This window comes from Schistocerca cancellata, chromosome 5 (genome assembly GCF_023864275.1).
Source record: "Schistocerca cancellata isolate TAMUIC-IGC-003103 chromosome 5, iqSchCanc2.1, whole genome shotgun sequence".
Classification (NCBI taxonomy): domain Eukaryota; kingdom Metazoa; phylum Arthropoda; class Insecta; order Orthoptera; family Acrididae; genus Schistocerca; species Schistocerca cancellata.
The window spans coordinates 533,865,513-533,878,144 of NC_064630.1; the positions used below are offsets into that span (position 1 = coordinate 533,865,513).

Sequence of the window (12,632 nt, forward strand, 5' to 3'; positions counted from 1 at the left end):
TTCAAGATTGTTTGCATGCCGCCTGTACGATGTTGCAGTTTCAATAGCCAACGATGTGTAATGTACAAACCGATTTTTAAGTCATTGCTCAAATAACAGTCAAATGTTCGCTTTTATTTATCTTTACACAGAAGTAGATTTTATAAGTGAAATTTGATATTTATTGCAGTATAGACGGGCAACAACGACGATACTAACGTTGAGCACGTTTCTTATTAACCCTGTTACGAGAACCCAGGTAAATCTGCGAGCATTAGCGGCCGTAGACAGTGTGTCATATGGAGGTTTGGAACGTCCTGGAAGTGTGCACGGATAGCCGAAAAGATTAAAGAGACCGCTTGCTACAAGCGGGAAACCGTGGTTCGAGTCTCAGTCCAGCACAGATTTTGATGTGTTACTAATAGATACTCTTTCAATGCCTAATACAGTTGATGTAAACATTTTTCGCTATTGTGACTAATATTTAGAAAGTGAGAAGTTCTCACAAACTTCGACTATTGCTTATGAAGAGTTGCACTGAGAAAGCTCGTGCAAAGACTGAACATTATACGAGGTGGAATCCAAAATTTTCGCGACTGGTGGTGCCATCTGGGAAATAGGAGTAGTAGATCTTTGCACCGCTAGGTGGTGAGAGCTGCATATGTGATGAGTTCGTGTGCGGTGTGGCATTCAGCTGGGAGGACGTGTTGCGTGTCCACAGTGATTTTCGTAATACTCTGTGTTTGGTGTGCGGCGATTTTACGATGGATCCGCGAACAGAACAGCGTGTGTTTATCAAATTCTGTGCGAATCTCGGGAAAAGTGCTACGGATACCTTTACAATCATTCAACAAGTGTTTGGCAGACTGAGCATGAGCCGCATGCGTGTGTTTGAGTGGCATGCTAGGTTCAGGGCCGGCCGTACAGACGTCGAAGATGATGATCACACTGGAAGGCCCGTTAGCCACACAACGCCAGACATTGTTGCCAAACTTCAACAATTGGTTCGTGCGGAACGACGGCGAACTATTCAAGACCTTGCGGATGAAGTGGGTATTGGTTATGGGACATGTCAACGAATATTGACTGATGAATTGGGCGTGCATCGTGTCGCCGCAAAATTTGTGCCAAGGATCTTCACTGCCGATCAGAAGGCACAGCGTGTTGAAGTGTGCACGGACCTTCGCCAGACCCCATCTGATGATCCAACCTTCACCGGCGACGAGAGCTGGATTTACGGGTGTGACCCAGAGACAATGCAACAATCGTCTCAGTGGAAGAGCCTGGGCTCTCCAACACCCAAAAAAGCGAGACAGGTGAGGAGCAAAGCGGAGAGCACGATCATTGTTTTCTTTTATACCAAGGGAATTGTGCTCAAAGAATTCGTCCCACTCAACCAAACAGTGAATTCTGCATACTACGGTGACGTTTTGCGACGGATCCGTGAAAACGTGCGGCGACGACGGCTCAAACTTTGGCGTCAAGGGAAGTGACTGCTGCATCACGACAACGTTCCCTGTCATGTTCTTGCTCACCAGGACCTTTTTGGCAAAAAACAGCATGGTGGTTGTACCCCATCCACCATACTCGCCAGATTTGGCACCTTGCGACTGCGCGCTATTCCCAGAACTGAAACTCATGTTGAAAGGCCGTCGGTTCGACACTCTACAGAGTATTAAAGAAGCATCGCTGGCGGTGATAAACACCCTCAAAGAACAGGACTTCAGGAAACGTTTGACCAGTGGCAGAAGCGCTGGGACCGGTGTGTATGTGCAGATGCGAACTACTTCGAGGGTGATGGTGACCATTAGTCTAAAGGTAAGGTTTTCAACAGATGGCAGCATCAGTCCCGAAAATTTTGGATAGCACCGCGTACACAACTTTCCCAATAGAGCGCGCCCCGCTAAGCATAACAGCGCAGGCGCAGCACTCGTCCGTCTCCGCACTACGAGATGGCGCTGTCATAGAGACGGACCAAATTCTGCTTTCTTTTCTTTTTTTTTTTGTGGTGGTGCTGAAGTCTGATCAACTTCGTTGATTTTTACTTCTGTAGGGAATGGAAGGGGTAAAAATTTTCTCTTTATTTATTTATTCTTCTTTCAGCTTTAGTTTGGGCACACAGAAGGGTCCTTTAACTCGCTGCTTTTTGTGTGTATTTGAAAACGTGTGGAGAAGTGCTAAAGGACGATATGTCCTTAAATTATGGAGAAGTACGTAGGGATATCATTTACGGAGGCTCAAATACTATCGCCTTCGGTACTTTATATTTGTGGTTGCGTAAGGGTTCTACCGTACCTACTGTGGTGAGTTGTGGTGTACTGTCACGTATCATGTCCAACTTCCGAAATAAGGTTCGTGCCTTCTCCTTGACCTTGTCTGAGAGGTAAGATTCGCTTAAGGCTCGATGAATGTCATGATTTCGGATCCACCATTGGGCTCCTGTGATCCATCGTAGGCATCTGCTTTGTACAACCTGTAACTTCTTGTAGTTAGTGGCACACGTAGTACCCCAAGAGGTCGATCCATACAAAATAGACGGTTCGACTGTGGCATGGTACAACTGGAGTTTCGTGCGTTGGCTGAGGTATGAGCTCTTCAGAAATGGGAGGAGAGCTCCCAGCATTTTTAGACCAGACGTCTTCTTCTCCATAATGTGATGACTATACAACAGTTTGGCGTCCAGATGCACTCCCAGGTATTTTACAGTTGTTGCCCAGGGGAGTGGCTGGTCTGATATCCGTAGGCGTTCATTGACGATGGGTCTCCGACGTGTGAAGACAATAACTTTGGTTTTCTCTGCGTTGACCGTTATTTTGTTCATGTGGGTCCAGTGGTCCACTAAATCTAGTTGGCGCTGCATCCGTGTGACGAGGTGGTCCATTCTGGTGCCTGCAGTCAGGAGCGCTGTGTCGTCGGCATAGAAACTGGCAGTAACATGTGGCACCGTCGGGAGGTCGTTGATACATAAATTAAACAGCAGTGGAGAGATGACCGATCCTTGTGGAAGTCCTTCAAGGACAGGCCGTGTTGATGAATTCTTGTCATCAATGCGAACATATAATCTGCGATCCTGAAGAAAATTGTCGAGAAGTTTTAAATAGCAGTCTGGTAGGGGAGTGGTACGTCGGAGCTTGACGATCAAGTTGCGTCGCCATACTTTATCGTAAGCCTTCTCTATATCGAGAAAGACTCCAATAGTATGTCGTTTCTTGTTGAAATTGTCTTGGATAGATTCCGTGATGCGCAGTAGTTGTAACTCCGCCGATAGCTTCGCCTGGAAGCCGAACTGCTCCGGCCGGATGATGTTGTGTGCCACAAGAATATCCAGCATGCGTTTCAGTAGGACACGTTCCAGTACCTTTCCCAGTGTCGGCAGTAAACTTATGGGTCTGTAGCTGTCAGGGTGTGAGAGATCCTTGCCCGGTTTTGGTATTGGCACTATTCTGGCAATCTTCCATGCCTCTGGGAAGTATCCAGTCCTGAGGCAGCTGTTCACTATCCGGGTGAGAAGCACAACAGGCATTCTCGGGAGGTGTTTCAACTCCGTATTGCTGATTCTATCTGCTCCAGGTGAGGTGTGTTTGCTATACTTGATAATCCTCCTAATTTCCTCCGGCGTTGTCAGCCGGGGCATAGCGGTAGTCGGGGCGTCCCGAATAGCTTCCCATTCCGCCGCTGTGTCCTCCTCTGCACGGTGGAGTGCATCATCTCCATCCTCCGTGGGGGGCGTAGTCATCTGTTGTTGGTATGCATCCGCATACAGCTCCGCCTGCGCAAGTGAGTCGTACAAGAGGCCATGGGGTCCTCGAATTGCCCTTTTGGGGGGCTGTTGTTGTCTGAGACTTTTAACTATTTACCATTCATCTTTGGTGCGTAATAGAAAGTTGTCCATTTTGAGTTCCCACGTGTGTTGCTTCCAGTCCTGAACCTTCCGCCGGAGTTCGCGGGTTAGTCTGTGAGTCTCCCGTCTATCGTCCGGATGGCGGTAGCGGACCCATCGTTTCCGAAATCGATTGCGCCTTGCCTTAAGTTCCTGCAGTGGTGGTGGAAACTCGTCATAATTGACTTCTGGTTGCAGGTGCTCCGTGAGTGCTCGTTGTTTCGCATTGTTAATCTTCTTTGTGAGTACTGCGACTGCCACATCAGTCGCTTCTCTGGTAGTAACAACCTGGGTTGGTCGCACATTGTTGTTGAGGTACGCTTGGAACTGCTGCCAGTCGTAAGTTCTTCTCGTCGGCAGTGGGAGTTGCAAAGTAGCCCTCTCTATGAGTCCTAATAACGGTCTGTGGTCCGACGAAAGATCATCCAGCGTCCGCAGATGGAGATTCGGGTTGATGTTCTTGATTATGGCGATGTCTAGAACATCAGGGTCTTGTGTCTGGACGTAAGGTATCCTCGTCGGTTCCCGTGGTCCATGGACGGAAATATGTAAATTCTCAGCCAGTGCAAACAACATATGTCCTTTTGGGTTAGTCTTACGGGAATTCCAGGCAACATGTTTACTATTAAGATCCCCTCCAAGGAGGATCTTGTCGTAACCCTCGGTAACGGAGTAAAGATCTTCTGGGTGGAGAGGCTTCTTTGGGCTAAGGTAAGCCGCAATACAGGTAATGTTTCCGAGCGTCGTGTGGATTGTTACTGCCGTTGCCTCTAAAGTCTGGAGTGGGGGTAAACGTTCTTGGTGGTGACGAATACATTTTTTGATCAGAACTGCGGTCCCTCCACCCCGTTGGTCCCGTCTGTCCGTCCGGTAGATGTGCATGTTCCTCAAGCGGAGGTCGGTTGACTCGCGGAGATGTGTTTCGGAGACAAATGCTACGTCTATCTTGTGGCGATGTAAGAAGTCCGTGAATTCTATTTTCTTCAGTTTCAGGCCGTTGGCATTCCAAATGCAGAAGTTAAGATGCCTCGTGTGATGCCGTCTATCCATTTAGGGTGTTTGAAAAGCTGTCAGTACGCTTTCTACAAGCGAGAGGATAGACGTCAGCTTCTGCTGGAGGGCGGTGAGTAGTTGAAGAATATCTGTTAACGCTGGTGTAAAAGTGGTCGACCAGGCAGATGGTGTCTCCGCTGGTGTTGGCGTCGGTGGATGGGCACGTATTGCTTCGGAGTACGAGCGCTGTTGTCTTGTCTGTCGGAGAGTCACTCTGGGTGCCGGTTGTGGTCGAGAGGCGATTGTTTCCACAGGGAGAGGTGCCGCTTGTTGTTGGGTGGCCGGAATCGCTGCCATGGCCGAGTTCTTAGCAATTATAGGCCGTTGTGGGGTCGACTTCTTTGGTGTCCTTCTAGTATACTTCCGGAGGAGTTCTTGAAATTTTGGGCAGCCACGGAAGGTCGCTGGATGTTCTTGTTCACAATTGGCGCACTTTGGGGGCGCCGGCCTAGGATGGGTACAATTCGATGATTTATGGGATCCACCGCAGCGGACGCAGCGTGCTGGCATGCTGCAGTAGTTCGCTGTATGCTCGAAACGTTGGCAATGTCGGCACTGGACTGGTCCTTCTTTACTATTATAGGTTTCTATTATCACTCGTGTGTAGAGCAGGTATTTGACATCATATATCTTGTCACTGTCTTTTCCAGATGGGAGGGTGACTCGGTACACAGGTTGCGGTATCAATTGTTTCGTCTTCTCGTCGCGTTCCTTAAATTGGTAGACTTGTAGCACGTTGAAGCCTTTTTCCTTGAGGGCATAGTAAAGTTGTTCTTCGGTAACTTCCGCCGGAAGGCGTTTGACAACTACTTTCAGTTCCCTGTCGTCTGGTGCTTGATGCGTAAAATAGGAGAAGCTGTGGTTCGTGAAGTATTTTATTGCACGCCTTTGGTCTTCGAAGGACTCAAAGTGGTATTTGATGCGGTCCTTTTGGTATATAGCTTTAAGGGTGCCCTCTAGAAGTCCGTTGAGCGTTTCATTGAGGTGAACGTAATCCTTTGTGTAATAAATTGTGACTGGGGGCACTTTGCGAAGCACATTCTTGTCTCTGTCCACGGCTTCTGCGGCATTAGAAGTTTGTGCCTGCGGCTTGTTGGTGGTTGATGGAGGCGCAGCTTGAGGTGTCAGTGGGGCGAATCGGTTCGTTGTGGGGATGATCTCCGTTCGTCTCTTAGCTGGGTTGGCTAAGTCCTTGGCTAATGCGTTGCTTCTGCGCCGTTTGTTGTGTACGAGCGTAAAGTCCCCCTCTGCGTGTGGGGAGTCGTTGTCGTTTTCTGCTGGAAAGGCCGCTGCCATCTCCGCGTCGTCGACCGTTTGGTGGGAGTGCTGTGATTCGACATCTGAGTCCACAGATAGAGATGCCAGACAGGTGTCGTTATCCTGCTCTTGCGTTTCCCGTGAATAGCGGATAAGGCGTTGTATGTCCTTCAGCGTTTCTTTGTCCTCCTCCCGACATATTTCGAGTCTTCTGGCGTAGTCCTGGCGGTCGTCTTCATTGCTGCGTCCGTCGTGATGTGATGTATGGCCGACGTCCGAATACGGTTTCGTCGTGCGGTGTGTAGTCTTCTGCGGTCGAATAGCACCTGTCGATCGTCGTTCTATCCTGTCATGAACCGGTGCCGTAGGCTGGGTCATCAACCTGGGATCCGTCCTGTGTGGAGCGGCCGCTGGGGCGTCCGGCGGGCCAAGCCCAACCGACCGACCAGCGGCCGACTCCGGCGCGTCCGAGGCGGCTACCCCGGCCGCGCTCGCATCGTCCTCGCTCTTCGGCATCGCGAACTCGACTGAATTCTGCTTCTGCCGATCCGCGTATTAATATGTAACGCAGCCAATGAGATTACTGCTAACGTCGAACCTTTTCTCCTCGCGGATCACACTCGCGCAGTGATACATGAACGCGCGAGGTATTATAACAAGGGTACAGACCTCCGATTAGTCAGTCTGCATTTGTCTGCACCAGTCTGTATCAGTCTGCATTTGTCTGTACCAATCTATAGTCAAGTTTCAGTCTGCGCCTAATAAGATTAACATATTCCTGTACATAACCATGAAGAGAAATGTATAGACACTTTGTCAAGTATCAGAGATATGTGAGAATAAGATTAACGTACCAAGACCAAAGGAACTTCAGATTTTCAATTGTAAATACCATCCAGAACCAAGTTAAGTTATTTTTATGCTTGTTATTATTTTAATAAATGTGTGTGAAAATTAATCAAGTTCTGTTTAAAGTTGGCCACCGTCAATCTGCTACTCTAAGCGTGCAAGTGGCATTTCTATCGTCTGACCTAACGGCAGAAGATAAACACGCCACGATAAGACCACGAGACATATTGTGGACACTCGCCTACTTCGTTAGAGCGACAAGTCAAATAATCTGATGGTGTGTGTACCGAAGGTCTTACAGTACGCACACCACAACCTTGTTGCCATACTCTCGCGTCACCCCAATCAAATTGCCGTTCAGTCTTCCAATGTTCCAATGTCGGCTGTTCATGGGTTAGCTAAATCACACTTGTCAACAAGATTTTTGTTGCATTGCTATCGGTTGTTCGTTTTTCTGAAAGCTCCAGATCTTTTTTTTTTTTTTTTTTTTTTTTTTTTTTTTTTTTTGCAGTCGCCAGATGTCAATTAAAGTAAATAGAAATTAAGTAGAAACGTATTCTACATCTATTCGGTAGTCCAAATTGAAACACATACCTAACACATCCTTTTAAGAAAGAAATTTACGTCTCAAACTCTTCCGTTTGTGAAGTACTTCATGGAGATCTCGGTTAATACTCCAACAGTAATCTACCATCATTTGTTTCTCCCATCTCCCTTGATAGCGCTCTTCCATTGTCTTGAGGTCCTCAAGGAACGGTTCGCCTTGCAGGTCAATGACGTCTCCTAAGTTGTCAGGGAATTTGTCAAGATGACTGTATACGAAATGGAGTTTGACGCTCTTATTACATCCCAGGACATGAAATGAGGACAACGTACCAGCTGTGAGACTTTCACAGTTAACAGCTTTTTATAATCAAGAAAGTTTTCCATTACCGCCACGAATGACAGCCACGCATCCCTTTCCTTGATGTTCATCTTTGTGATAAATTCTTTCCCAAGTTCAAGTGCCCGAATCTGGGGACGTTTAACCGTTCCTACCTTCATCTTCTCAAGGGGCAAAGCAGGAAGAGCCATGACTATATGTTGGAAACATTCACTGTCTTTATCTCATGCTTTAACAAACTGTTCAATCAAACCCAGTTTGATATGGACTGGAGGTAAAACTGTTTTTCTCGACTGACAATTGGATCATTCACAACCTTTGGCATACCGGTTTGCAGATTCTCTTGTATGGTCCTCTCCTTCTGGTTCCAGTGCCTATCTTGTAGCCGGTGTCCCACATACAACGAAAGCAGGGCCACTTTTTAAAAGCTCTATGTTGGCCTAGCTGCCAAACAACCATTTTGAGGTCCACCCATACTATTCAGTTATGCTCCTGGTATTTTAGTAGGTTAATCACAGTCTTCTTGTCATTACGCTCTTCTCGTAAATATACAGGAAAATAACTTACTGTAACAGGTGTTTAAACATTTCCATTGTGTAGTGTAACACACTTCAGACTGCGTTTTGAACTGTCTACAAATAAACACCAGTCATCTGGACTGTACAACGTAATCCCTAATTCCAGGAGAAAACCTGAGACATTATTGCAACACAAATATTATTTTCTTGTATGGAATATGAAAGAAAGGTTTCATTCCACTTTCATCAATACGACACTTTTACCACTCAGTCCACATTTTTCTTGCAGTGTAGAGATTAACACTTCAGCTGCAAATTTGGAGAGACCCAAATTACACACAGCGTCGTTCGGCTCCGACTGGTTAAGCTGATGAGAAATTGAGGATTTTGAGGGATTAGTCACTTCCCTCACCTGCCTCTAGATTTTTGTTCCTATGCGTATCTGCAGATGGAGTAAATCCTATAAAAACTGGATGTAGTAGCTCATCAGTGTGCATATTAGGTCTGATTGCTGAGAGGATGCTATGGTCGTTTTCCGTACCAACTGCGTTAGTATTAGCGATACAAAACAGCAGTGACTTGTGTGATCCGGTGGTTCTCATCAAGAGATGGGGTTCTGATAGGTGAAACCTTACTCTTCACTTTCGTCCAATCACGCAGCATTTATTCATAGTTGTGACGTGCAGTATGTGGGGCCCATGGTTTGTCTTGCTCGCCAAGAGTAAGTCATAGTATGTTTTATAACCTTGCTCCACAAATGATGTATATTGCGTCCTTGACGAATATAGGTGTAGCATCCACAAATGTAAAAGAAACTGTCCGAATGTTTATTACATTGGCGTTTGGTCATAGTTATGTTGAAATGACATCAGATCTGAAAGGAAGAAAGACAGAGTATTACAAAACTGTTAATAACATAAACATGTAGATAATTAATCAAACCGAAAATGGCTGGAATGGAAAAGTTCGAATTTCAGGAAAACCAGAGCAAGGAGAGCAAAAACAATCTCGGATTTGAAATCAGCAGATCAAAAACATTACGAATCAATAAGAAATTGTCATGCAGTTGAGAGTTCGAAAAATTTGTTGACCAGTGTCAGCTACGACAAATTATATTTTCAGTGGGAATGCCACAGAACATGCATTCTGGTATAGTTAGTACTTTCACGTTCCACGGATCATATTTGCGATCTCTCCCTGTGATGTAGATCTAATCGTTTTACAGTTATACTCTTCCAATGAAAAATAGGGCAAAATGTCGACCATTCACGTGAACATCTTTTACATTAACTTTAAGCTAACTTTATGGTGAACACACAGTGATATGTTTTAACTATGTGTTTACACACACACACACACACACACACACACACATTGTTTATATGATTACTATGTAGTAAAAGGAGTCCCCCAGGAGATGCGAGTTCAGTTTTTATTTGAAACTGAATTTATTGTCTAGTAGCTGTTACACGTGTCACTTTCGCATATGCAAACTCGGCGCATTTAGAAAAATGTTGACCGAAATTAATAACCTGGTATAAAATTTTGTGATTCGTATCTAGAGTAAATACATAAATTAAAAGTCTTCGATATTTCTACGAGGGTCAACAAGAATAAGGCGGGAATAAATAGTGACTGTGACAGTATTCAAACGTCTGACCTGTTATTCCATCTGCTATTATGTAGAATGTAATCGTAATGCCTATACATTCATCTAAGAAAAAATTAAACATATAAATGTGTCCATTACAGTAAGTACCAAAACAAAAATTGCAAATTACATTTGTCTATTTACACATTAAATATGTACTGTTCATACTTATTTTACATCATTTGCCGTCTGCCAGTGAGTTGTTAGCGTTCTCGTTCTTTTTACTTGAAGATTCACTTTTCTTCATGTTCATCGTAATTTGCATTTCGTTCACACATCTTCTACGAGAACCCATGCAAAGTAAAACTAGTATCAGTCTAATTTTCTTTTTCAGGCGAACATGGAAAACATCAGAGAACTGAAAAACAACTTGGAGTCACGAAAATCGGAAAATATCGCCAATTTTTCGTCTGCACTGGTAACAGCATTTGACATATTACAGAGGGTAAGTGTTGTAAACATTCCACCTAACTACCTGCTTCGTTATTTACAATTATCTCAGCTTACTTTCACTAGATTACCTGAGTGTGTCACTACACTAATTACTGTTACAGTAGTTGTGGTTAATATTATTTGGAATAGTTGAAAAATGTAAATTTACAAAAAATGTCTGTTGAGATTTTATGAGACTGTTGGTAACTACGAGGTCTACTATTTTTTTTAAAGCACAGAACTCAGTTTGTGAGTGGCAGTTGGTCACCCTGTTATGAAGAGTGCTTCACGTGCTGTGAGTAAGCATGCGCACGCCGCGCTGAGGCGCTGTCTTGGCTTGGCAGCCGTTGAGAATGGAGCTCCCGTTGGATGTTACCGCCAAGTGCAAATTGCGCACAGTTATTCGGTTTTTGAAGGCAAAGGGCACTGCGCCGATTAAAATACATGGCCCATTGACGGAACTGTATGGTGAGACATGCATGGATGTCAAAAATGTTCGTAACTGATGTAGAGAGTTTGCAGCTGGTCGGACAGAAATTCACGACGAACAAAGGAGCGGGAGACCTTCAATTTCTGAGGAGACAGTGTTGAAGGTTGAGCAAAGCATGTGTGAAGATCGGCGGATCACCCTGAGGTTTCCCGAAGTATCGCTTACGGAATTTTAACGGAAACATTGAACTATCGGAAGGTGTGCGCAAGACGGGTGCCACGCGTGCTGACAGGACCACATACCGCAACGAGTTGATGCTTCCCGCGCATTTCTTCACCTCCTTGCAGCCGAACAGGACAACTTTCTGGACTCAATTGTCACGGGTGACAAAACATTTGGCCGTAAAAGTGCCACAGCGTCTACAAAAATGCATCGACAGAAATTGTCATTATGTCTAAAAATAGCTACATGTTCAAGCTGTAAACTGATGAAACCATTGTAGAAATAAACAGGTCAGTGTACTTATAAAAAAAATAGGAGACCTTACTTTTGGGATTACCCTCGTATACAGGGAAACCGAAAACAGTTACGTGACCACAGTGAAAATTGATCTCTGAAGTTTATAGACTATTCTGTGAGAAAATTTTTAGAACCATAGTAAGTGGAATACAGCTCAAAGACTCAAGTAGCTCAAATACACAGACTGCGCTCCTATATTAGCTGGAAATGGGGCAACCATAGATATTTTGCGCAATATACACTGATGCGCCAAAACATGATCACCACTGCTCACCACGAGACTGAATGCCAACTAGTGGCTTTGCAGGTACTTGACGCGGTAAGGAAATTACATAAAAGGAGCAGACGAACTGGGAATCAGTCTAGCGACGGCATGGGCCGAAAATGAAGAAACCCCTGAATAGTGGCCGTTTATTATGCCCCGGATTCTAGAAACGAGCATCGTGGAAATGGCGAAGCTCGTCGGCTGTTCGTGTGCCACTGTGATGAGCATCTGTGGTTGAAAGATGGTGAGACCATGAGTGCGGATAAGGTTCCTGGACGTCGATGCCTGATCACAGAACGGGATATTTGGAGGCTTGACCTCTCTCTATAGCAGCCTGTGGCGGATCTGACGACAGTTTACAGTTCTGATACGTGTACAAGTGTTTCGGAGCACATCGTTAGCGCACATTTATGAACACGATACTCCGCATCAGAAAACCTCAATATGCTCCTGTCTTGACCCAACTACGCCGTTAATCACGATTGTAGTGGGCACGGCATCGTCAAGACTGGACCGTGGATCAATGCCGACGTCTCACCTGATCGGACGAATCACGTTTCTCATTAGACCAGATCGACGGTCGTGTCCAGATACACTGTCATCCAGGCTAATTGCATCTCGAAACATGTACCGCGTCATGGAGGCTGGTCGTGAACGTATACAGCACCAAGGACACTGGATACTGGGGGCAATATTATCGTAAGGTGGACATTCACATGGGTTTCCATGAGACCTGTGGCAGTGACTGAATGCACTATGACGTCCGTGGACTATGTGAGCGTTAATGGAGACCACTTGCATTCTTGATAGCTTTCTCACATGGGGTTCAATGAGACCTGTGGCAGAAACCGAATGCACTATGACGCCCGTGGACTATGCGAGCGTTATTGGCGACCATTTGCATTCCTTCGTTCTG

At 45.5% G+C, this 12,632-nt stretch overlaps 1 protein-coding gene across 1 annotated transcript in view; it reads left to right on the forward strand.

Moving 5' to 3' along the window:
• Positions 1 to 12,632, forward strand: part of LOC126187970 (voltage-dependent calcium channel subunit alpha-2/delta-3) — an 865,148-nt gene that overhangs the window by 528,628 nt on the left and 323,888 nt on the right. The window contains exon 7 of the mRNA XM_049929356.1: positions 10,405 to 10,515. Within this exon, the coding sequence (XP_049785313.1) occupies positions 10,405 to 10,515 (111 nt within the window). The remainder of the gene's footprint in view (positions 1 to 10,404; positions 10,516 to 12,632) is intronic.